This window comes from Phaenicophaeus curvirostris, chromosome 17 (assembly GCF_032191515.1).
Source record: "Phaenicophaeus curvirostris isolate KB17595 chromosome 17, BPBGC_Pcur_1.0, whole genome shotgun sequence".
Lineage (NCBI taxonomy): Eukaryota > Metazoa > Chordata > Aves > Cuculiformes > Cuculidae > Phaenicophaeus > Phaenicophaeus curvirostris.
This window is the reverse complement of record NC_091408.1, coordinates 2,248,720-2,258,982: the sequence shown is the minus strand read 5'-3', so window position 1 is coordinate 2,258,982 and position 10,263 is coordinate 2,248,720. Positions and strand designations below refer to the sequence as shown.

Sequence of the window (10,263 nt, the reverse complement as noted above, 5' to 3'; positions counted from 1 at the left end):
TTCTCAGATGGTTCATAATGAGCCACACAGCGAAATCCTCCCAGCTGTATACTCTACCTAGCTTTAATCGGATCATTAACTTTCATAAAGATGTAGGAAGGAGGAGTGGCGGCACTTGAAAAGAGCTCAAAACAAGCTGAGCTTTAAACTTCAGACTTGTCATTGACTTAGCCTTTCATTGAGCCAATTATTTATGACATATTTGATGAAATTCAGAAAAGAAAGAAGTGGAAATCTGCATATCTGCTTGGCTGTGGTAGAGCTACTACTAGATTTCTAACCAGGAATACGAGCGAGGAGCTCTGCTCTGGAGCCAAGGATGTGCGGGAGCACCCAGATGGCACGGGCACAGTTGGCCCTTTGGATCCAGCGTGGATCCTCGTTTTGCATCAGCGGAAGAGTTTTGATGAGCAGTAGCAGGGTTCCATATGGATGTGTTTATTCATATCCAGTTCTTCTTATGCACATCATGTTTCAATAAACCGTGAGGAAATTAATTTTAAAGACACGCGTCCGACCCAGCGCCGAGGCTGACGAGCAGCCAGGCCATCGCACCCTCGGCTCGGCGTGGCTGGCAGCACCGTGGCTGGATGCGTGCCGTGCCAGCCCGGCTCTGGTGTTCCCATTCTCCTGGCTCTCAGTGGGGCTGGGGAGCCCCCGCAGCCCCCAGCCCCAGAGGTAAATGAACACCAAGGACCCTCTGCTCATCTCCTTGGTTGCTGGAGATACAGAAAGCCATGGCACCAGGGGCTTTGCTCAAAGCCTCCCCAGCCCAAGGAGATGCACCAGGAGCCAGCCTCCCTGCTTCTGCAGGATCTACAGGCTCCGGCCCCAGCCTCCCCAGTTCCTTGGGGTCAGCAGGCTCTGGTCACCTCAGCCACTGTTCATCCCCTCTGCCCCAGCTCCTCACGCCCCCCAATCCCAGTTCTCCCCTTGCCCCTGCTCCCCCCACTCACTCCCCATCCCCATATCCCCCATCCGTCACCCGCATTCCTCCTCTCACTCCATCCCCATATCCCCCATGTCTCCTCCCCAATCTCTCCCCCCAAGTCTCACAATCTCTGTCCCCTATCCCTCCTCTAACCCCCATTATCTCCCTGTACCACCCTTCCTCTCTCCCCCCATGTCCCTCCATCCCTCCTTTCTCCCCTCATCCCTCCTCTCTCTCCCCCCATCCCTCCTCTCTCTCCCCATACATCCTTTCTCTCCCATCCCTCCTCTCTCCCCTCGTCCCCTCATCTCTCCTGTCTCCCTCCATCCCTTCTCTCTCCCCCATCCCTTCTCTCTCCCATCTACCCCTGCCCTCTCCCCCCATCCCTCCTCTCTCCCCCATCCCTCCTCTCTCCCCCATCCCTCCTCTCTCCCCCCATCCCTCCTCTCTCCCCCCATCCCTCCTCTCTCCCCCATCCCTCTGTCCCCCCATCCCTCCTCTCTCCCCCTACCCCTTCTCTCTCCCCCTTCCCTCCATCCCTCCTCTCTCCTCCATCCCTCCTCTCTCCCCCCGTCCCCTCATCCCTCCTCTCTCCCCCATCCCTCCTCTCTCCCCTGTCCCCTCATCTCTCCTGTCTCCCTCCATCCCTTCTCTCTCCCCCCATCCCTCCTCTCTCCCCCATCCCTCTGTCCCCCCATCCCTCTGTCCCCCCATCCCTTCTCTCTCCCCTATCCCTCCTCTCCCCCCCCATCCCCTCACCTCTCCTCTCTCCCATCCCTCCCCTCTCCCTCCCTCCCTCCCTCCCCCCGCCCCGCTCCAGCTCCGCTCGGCGGCGCAGTCCATGTCCGCGTTTTGCGGGCGCCGCTGTGGCCCCGCCGGCGCCCCCCCCCCCTCCCCGCCCAGGGCCGCGGGGGCCGCTCTCGCTGCCGGGCGCTGCCCGGGACCCCGGCGCCCCGCACCCAGCCCGCCGCCCCCCTCCCTGCGCGGCGGGTTCGAGCCCCGGGCGGGGAGGCGGAGGCTCCCCCCGCCCTCCCCCCTCCGTACCCCATCGCGTCTCGCACACGCGCAGCCGGTGCCGGTGCAGGGGGAGCCCCCGCCCGCTCTCTCGTCCTCCCGTTCTCAGCCCCCGCCGCCTCCGGGGGTGGCGGAGCCTCCATCTGCAGCCCCGGGAGCGCGGGAACATGGCGGACCTGGAGGCGGTGCTGGCCGATGTCAGCTACCTGATGGCGATGGAGAAAAGCAAGAGCACCCCGGCGGCCAGGGCCAGCAAGAAGATCACCCTCCCCGAGCCCAGGTACCGCGGGCACCGGCAGCCCCGACGGCCGCATCTCCCCTCGCCTGGCGCCCCGCCGGCCCCCCCCGCCCCAGCCCCGGGGCTGGACATAACGGTCCGGGAGCGGCGGGGCCCGGCGCGGGGTCCGGGGGAGCGGGGATGCGGGATGGGGTGCAGGGATGGGGAGCTGGGGTGCAGGGATGGGGAGCTGGGATGCGGGATGGGGAGCTGGGGTGCTGGGATGGGGAGCTGGGGTGCTGGGATGAGGAGCTTGGGGTGCAGGAGTGCGGGGATGGGGAGCTGGGGTGCAAGGATGAGGAGCTTGGGGTGCAGGGATGTGGGGATGGGGAGCTGGGATGCGAGGATGGGGAGCTGGTGTGCGGAGATGGGGAGATGGTGTGCGGGGATGAGGAGCTGGGGTGCAAGAATGGGGAGCTGGGATGCGGGGATGGGGAGCTGGGGTGAAGGGATGGGGAGCTGGGGTGCGAGGATGGGGAGCTGGGGTGCAAGGATGAGCTGGCGTGCAAGGATGGGGAGCTGGCGTGCAAGGATGGGGAGCTGGGATGCAGGGATGTGGGGTAGGGAGTTGGGGTGCGTGATAGGGAGCTGGGATGCAGGGGTGGGGAGCTGGGATGCAGGGTTGGGATGTGGAATGGAGAGCTGGGATGCACGACAGGGAGATGAGATGCAGGATGGGGAGAAGGGATGGAGGAGCAGGACTGGGGTGCACATGCACAACTTAAGGGGATGCTCCTTAAGCAAAAAATTTGCAGCCACCCACTTGTCCCAGGGTAAAAACCCCTCTGCCCTGGTGTTTGTTTGGTCCTAAAGTTGATGCTGGACTAGGGGTGTGTGGAGGGGTGAGGAATCTTTGGAAGGGGGGTGGCAAATAAAACGGTGGAACCCACCAGGATCATTCTTGCTGTTTTATTCTGCAGAGCTGGGTTTGTTGTTTTTTATTTTGTTGATGCTTCATCAGGTTTGACAGTGGAGCAGGGAGGGAGGACTGGCTCAGGAGAGAGTTTCTTTTCCCTTGGGAGAGGGTTTTTCCCTTGGAAGGCATGATTTTTATCCTCTTGGGAGAAAGGTCTTCTTCCAGGGAGAGGTTTTTTCCTTTGGGAGAGAGGTCTTCCTCCAGGGGGAGAGGGCCTTTCCCTTGGGAGGGGGCTTTTCTCTTTGGGGGCAGCCTCTCGGAGCAGTGGTGCTGTGCAGCGATGAACGGGTGTAGATCTCAGTCCCATGGCTGGTTTAATCACTGTGAGCTTCCACCGATCTCACTGGGTGCCTGGCTGTGGCTGAGAGCGTTTTCTTAGCGTTGGGTGATAAAAGCAGCTTTTCTGCTGAATGACAGTCCCTGCTTATGCATGCTTTATAAAATCACCTGAGCATCGCTTGCTTATTTATTGCTGGCATTAAAAGTGAGCTTTCCCTCTCTTTCGTGGCTCTGTGTATGTATGTAAAACGAAGATTTAGGCAGCAAACATAACATTGCCACAGAAAAAATGAAAGCAAAATTTACTGCAAAACGTGTAGGCAGTTTGCAGCCGGCGGTGGCCTAGCCGAGCTGTCTGCTCGCAGGGAGAGAGCACTGAGCCCTCTTCTCACTTGTTCCCTTGATTTTCTGCCGTTGTGCTTGGATTCGGGGGAGTGCAGTGAGGGGAAAAGCGAGGGGTTTGGGTTGCCTGTTTCATCCTCCCCGCAGAGGCAGTGAAACCTCAGGTGAAGAAGTTTGGTGGTCGTTTTCAGGTGTGGTTGAGGGTGGCTTGTTGGCCTGCTGGAGGTGGCTGTTTTTCCATAAAATAACAGCGTTATCCTGAAGGGTGGTGTGCTGGGAGTGCTGCTAGCTTGACATTTATCAGTGCTTTAGCGATGCCTGTTTCTGTCCTCAGTGGTGGCGACGTGCCTGTTTGCAGCAGGGAGACGATCCCTCTGAGGGACTGAAAGGTAGGAATGCTGGGGGTGTGCAGGGAAGGAATCCTTCCAGCGCCCCGAGAAATAACAGCTCCGAAAGCTGCTGCTGGGACCCCTGTCTCCCTTGTGCAAACGCAGCCTCAGAGTGCAGCACGAGGCCTGCAGAACCTGTGGCCCGCTGCTGGCCTTCTTCACTATTTGCATGGGTTTTTTTTTGAGGTTTGGTAGCTTCTCCTGAGCTCGGAGAGGTGGTTCACCTGCAGTTGGCTCTGCAGGGTGGGAAAGGGCTGTCAGGTGCAAGAGGAAGCGTGGCAGTGGGAGGAAAGGTGAAGGGTCAGGCGGCTGAAGGGCCCTGCTCCTCGAGCTGCGTGTGGAAGAACCTGTTTGCGGATGAAATATTAAAGGGAAAAGGTTGTTTGCCATCCCCCCTGGACTGTCATGCTCTGAAGAAGGTGAGAGGCCTTAGGAGAGGGAGAGGTTTGCAGCTGTAAGTGGTGCCAGGCGCCGTGGGACGGAGGCTGTGTCAGGCAGCTCAGCGGATGAAGGGGAGGAAGCGTGGACATAAATGAGAACAGAGACTTACCTAAGCCTGGGACCACAAACGGCTCTAGATTGCTCGAAATGACTGAACTTCTCAGCTTCTAACTGAAGCCAGGGATTTCCTCACACAGGAGGAAACGGTGACCGTTATTCTGGTGTCAGGTGTCTTCATGCTGGTTTCTGGTTGGGTTTTTTTGATCCCCCTCATTAAAACAGACGGCGTGTTGTGTATACTTAAATATTCTGTATCACCCGTAAAGTGATTCATTTATATAAATCGGCTGGTTAAGTGCAGGTTGGTATAGTAACAGGAAAAAAAATGCAACACACAAAGTCCTCTCTTGTATAGAATCAAGAATTCTTCCAAATAATTCTGATTTTTTTTTATTTCTCTGCATGTGTGTGTGAGCACAGCTTCGTAACACCAGGCTGTCAGCAGCCAGCATCGCGCTCGGCTACTGGCTGTCACCGGGACAGATAGCAGGAAGGTCACTGGAATATCACATCCATGCTTGAAAATAAATGTCTCTGCCTTATTGCAGCGCTCTCCTCGCTGGAATGCGTTCGGTGTCAGCTTATCTCTGACGGGCACCGCTGCCCAGCGACAGCCTGTGCTGCTGACGGGATCTCTTGGAGAAATACTACAGAGGTTTTACCCTCTTAATTTGTCTCTTCGCTGGAGTCCGGTTCACCTGTCGGCACCGTTTTATCTTTCTGTGATAAGATTGACACTAAATGAAGTAAACTTGTTTACTGTAATGCAAATTTGAGGGGGCTTCCTGTTTACAAGGAAATAGCTGTAGTGCAGGCAGAATAAATTCCAAGGCTGCAGGCCAAGGCTTAGCAGCAAATAAACTACGAGGGTGAAGAGTTTATTGGCCGTGGGGCTGATTATTGCTGAGTTTACACGAAGCATCCTCAGACTCTTTTTGAACCGAAATTGTTAAATATCACAGTTTGGGAAGAAAGAGGACAGCAAACCCTAATGAGACTAGAGTGCCTAAGGAAGAAGCTTAGCGTGTTGTTTTTTTTAAATGCCAAAACAAAACAAGCCTTTTTCCATCCTCCGTCATCTGCTTTTCCTTCCCTTCTGCATTTCCTCCTTTCGTTCCTCAGAGCCTTGCCAAGAGCTGGGAAAGCTGTGATGTCTTTTAGTTTTAGGTTGTTTCTTCCAAGCCAGTTTGGCGGGTGGGTTTGCCTGGGTGGAGGAAGGGCCGTCAAGGGCCAAATGACCTGCAGGAACAGGAGCTGAAAATGGGAAAGGCGACACATACTGAAGTACAAGCACATACAAAACCTTAGTCTTTTGCTGCAGAATTACCATAAAATGTTTTAAGTTTGGGAGAACCCAGTAAATGAACCACACTCCTAATTTTTTTAGGTTATTCAGCAGATTCCTGATGTTTTTCACTTCTTCCATGTAAATTGTCTATTTCCTTATTTTGGTCGAAGGGAGTGGGGGAAACCTGTATGTAGCAGCTGTTTTTATTTGCCTACAGCTTCTTCTGTTTTGAGTAGAGGATTTGCATAACGTGAAGTTGAGAAAAATGGTCCCAGAAATCAGATAACTGGGATTGGAGAGGGTGCAGGGCTGGCAGAGGGCTTGTGTGCAGCACTGCTCCCCGCGCCGTCCTCACCGGGAGAGTTGACATTAAAGCTTCCTTACTATAAACATCACGTAAGCTTAGGGTGCTTTCGGTGTACAAATAGCAAGGGCATGGTAACCAAACACAGCGTGCATCTGTCCAGGCTTCTCTCCTGCTTCTCTTGCTTCAGTTGTAGGTATTTCTTTTTCTCATCTTTCCTTATTTCAGTAATTGCCTTCCTTTCAACTTAACTCTTCTTTTTCTCCCAGCCTTTTTAATTTGGTCTCTTACCTTCCTCTGAATCCTACGGGGGGGAAAAATGTCATGCTGTGGTCACATTTCTCAGAAATCAAGCTTAATAACATGACATTTTCCTCAGTTATTCCATCTTCACTTTACCTCTAGAGATAAAGACTAACATGCTGGTACCCCAGTCGCATCTCACTGGGACAGTGACTCTGTGAGTTTAGTCTGTGATGTGCTCTCTGCTTTCTTACCTAATATTCAAACCAACTGGTTTAAAACTCTATTTGAGGTTCAGGGAATGCAGGGAGGTTGCTTTTTCTTTTCCAATTCCATCCTGAGCTATTTGTGATTTGCTTTCTTCCTGTTATGGTGCTGAAGGCTGGTGAAACCCAAGCAACATCTCCTGCTAGGAGTTCAGCATCATTACTCTCTCCTCTATTTGCTACTTTTGCACTTTTGTTCTCTTGGCATTGCTGTAGTCATTCTCTGAATTGCAGTTGTTTTTGATGTGTCCTTCAGTGTGTTCTTGTACCTTTTGGAAATCCTCTTAAGTATCTCTTGAGTTACAGGCCAGAACTCCTCTGTCTCTCTGCTGTCAGTGTCTTAAGAACACTTTCCTGACAACTGCTTATGGAATTTGCACATTCATTGCTACAACGCTCCTGGCATCCCTTTGCATCTTTCTAGGTGCTTCTCTGCCTCTGTTGCTTCAAGCGTGCTGTTCAGGTTTGGGTTTCTGCAGGTGGCACTGAACTCACCGAGCATCTCTTGCTCCACGTCCTGGCACTGGAAACTGCTGCAGCTGGTTGGTGCTGCCAGCTCCCGTCAGCCCCCTCCTGCCTGCTTTGCTCCGTGCTGTTCCTTGCCATCAGCTCCAAAAAACCCTTCCCCTGAATCCCTCATTAAAACACTCCCTTGTTTTGAAGCTTATGAAGTTTGACCGTGATTAATCCGCTGATGCTTGATGCAGTGTTTGTTGTGTTTACTCACGGTGTTTCCTGTCTTGTCTCCCTCCATCCCATTTGCATTCCCATATCCCGGATGGGAAGCGTGGGACCTGGAATGCCTTTGTGTGCTGCTGCTCTGGGCAGGGTCTAACGGGGTCTCATCAGGGATGTCCGTACCAAACCCCCCCTTGCTTTCTATGCAGGTTGTTTGGAGAATGGCGTGGCCCCAGGAAGCCTTGTGCTGTGTTGTGCTGCTTCCTCACTGTCTGAATGCAAATGGTAGAAACCCTCAAAAGTGCTGTTTTCCTGTTTTCAGAAAAAAAAAGTAGGCTCGGATGGATTTTGCAAAAGCTTATGTGTTTACTGGGATTTGCACAGGAATGGTGCCAGTGAATGTGGAATTAAACTGGGGATGATACGGAGGATTAAGGATCTAATGGCTAATTCAGATGAGTTTGTGTCACGGGGACTTTTGCTCTGTAAGGTAGCGATACCTGTTCCATCTGCTTGTAGCAAAAATGGCTGTAAATTATTTCCGTCGAACTTCTTAAGCTCGGCTCTCTAAAATTGCAAAACAGTTTAGGTTTGTGCTTGACATTTACAAGATTGTTTCCTGGTATTTTTATACTATTTCCAGGGCTTACTAAACATTGAATTGAAAACATTTAAGTAAGAACTTAAAACCAGCATGCAGGACACTCAAAATGGTTTCATCAACAGGTAATTTGTGAAACTGCAGAAGGAAAAAAGAGTTCTAAATGAAATGGTTTTATGAACTAATGAGTTATTTTGCAGCTATGCTCTGTTGCACTGAGTTGAGCGTTTAAGCAAGGAATAAAGACAATTCAGCTTGGTGAGAGCTAGAAATGAGTGAATGTGTGGTGAGAACTGGGATAAAAGCTGTGTGTGAACCTGATGTAGGTGTGTTCTGGAGGCAAGCAGTGAACAGATCGTCTGAGTTCCCAGGGCCCTTCGCTGAAGCAGGTAGTGAACTGCTGGAACGGATGCGATCCGTGCAACTGTTCTTCCTTAAGCTTTGACATCTAGTAGGTGCAACTCATATTTTCTGAGATGGTGAAAGTCTTCTCGGCTCAGTGAGACGGCAGATCATCTGCCCATTTTCAAGAGCTAAAAATACCCATCGGAGCGCGTTCGAGACGCTTGTGCTTGCCTTGTGTCCCCCCGCCCCCTGAGCAGCAGCACTGTTTGGCAGACTAACCTTCCATTTTTTTATTTCGTTACTTAAATTATTAAATTACGGTGAAGAAAGCCGTCGTTCGTTTAGTTTAGTGCAATTCAATTATATATGTGTTTCAAAGGTCAGTTTACACGTTCAGGAATGAAGTGTGTGGACTAAAGCTTATCTTGTATATTATGTTGGTGGGGTAAAAAGCCATGCTTGAATATTTATATGGTCGCTGTTAAAGGATTGGGGGGAAATCTTGGGTTTTTTGCTGAACTAGCATTACAAGAAAGTTTGCACGTTTGTTTTTTTCTTGTAGAATTGCTTTGTCCTGCTCAGAGGTAGCAGAGATGACAGAGCAGTTAAAAGCTCAGTTTTATTTAGAAATTCAGCCTCTGAAATTGGCTGTTAGTGGAAGTGTTGGCTGGGAAGGTGGTGAAGAGATGGCTTTCTCCAAATAGTTTAGTATACACATGCAAAGCTAGGGCTGCTAGCAGAGTGTAGTTGCATTTATCCCAGGTTGGCTACGGCGCTTTCTTTGCAGGAAGAATGTGCTTGAGGCTGAAGATGGTAGGAGCTGTACAGGAGGGCTCCCGTTTGCTGTGGATGCTGCTCTCTGCACCAGCTGGGTGTCCTCTTACTTGGGAATTCAGGTCATTTGTTGTTGTAACCGCAGCGTCTGATACCTCGGTGACAGACAGGCCTGTACAGAAGTGCATGGGAAGGCGAAGGTCCTGCTGCAAAGTGCTTCCAGCTTTAATAGACAGGGAGCGAGAGGCGGCTCTTGCCTGTATTGTACAGCTCAGAAGCCAAGCCAGTTGGAAAATAAATGATGACACAGAGGACGTTTGGCAGGTGCGGGAGCTGAAGTTGGATTTTCCAGGCTTCTGATGAGCAGTGGAGACCCTGGACTGTCTCAGCTCCGGAGCGTGTGGTGCTTGGAACATCTCTGGGCATGGGAAAGAGATCTGGCCTTAAGGGAGATGTTCCAATTAGCTCTCCTCTGGGGATGCTCTAAGGCTGAAGCTTACGTTTTGAAACATTGATCTTCCCTTGGGTGTCATTACCTTAATTAAGAAAAAAGGTAAATGAGGGTAATCTGGGAAGACATCTGTGTGCAGTCTTCTGTTCCCGTACTAAAAACAGAGGGAATGTTTCTAGGAGCGTTTTCTGGGAAAGCTTCCATGACGTGCTGTTGCGTTATAGGTAAATTCATCCCGTTTGGGTGCAGATGGGCTGGGGGTGCTGCTGGGACCCGCCTGGAGCAGCCTCCAGGGCTGGGTGCATCGCCTGCACAGAGCTCAGCTGAGCGCACAGAGCACGCCTGGTGTTCCAGTGGGAGATAAGTACAGGCAGATTTGTCCTTTCACTAAAATTAATCAACCTTTCAGCTATTACTCCTTTTATAGGTGTGATGGCTTTTTCATTCCCGCAGGGAATGTTTTCAGTGAAATGATGGAACTGTAACATCAGGAAATGAACGGACGCAGCTCTTCGTTTGTGTTCTGGTGAAATCATGTGGAATGGCCTCATTTAATCTTCTTATCAATAATAACTTTTTTTTTTTGTAATTAATAAAATTAGAATAAATCCTATCAGGAGCCGTCAGGTCCAGGTGCATAAACCAAATAACATCATTTAATTGA

General features: G+C 51.6%; 1 protein-coding gene across 2 annotated transcripts in view; it reads left to right on the top strand.

Annotated features, from left to right (window-relative positions):
* The first annotated feature begins 1,931 nt into the window (after positions 1 to 1,931).
* Positions 1,932 to 10,263, top strand: part of GRK3 (G protein-coupled receptor kinase 3) — a 71,564-nt gene continuing 63,232 nt past the window's right edge. Inside the window, exon 1 of one of the 2 annotated variants that reach the window (XM_069871433.1) lies at positions 1,932 to 2,225. In XM_069871433.1, coding sequence (XP_069727534.1) covers positions 2,113 to 2,225 — 113 coding nt within the window. In that variant the 5' untranslated portion in view covers positions 1,932 to 2,112. The remainder of the gene's footprint in view (positions 2,226 to 10,263) is intronic. The other variant, XM_069871434.1, reaches the window with a different exon arrangement.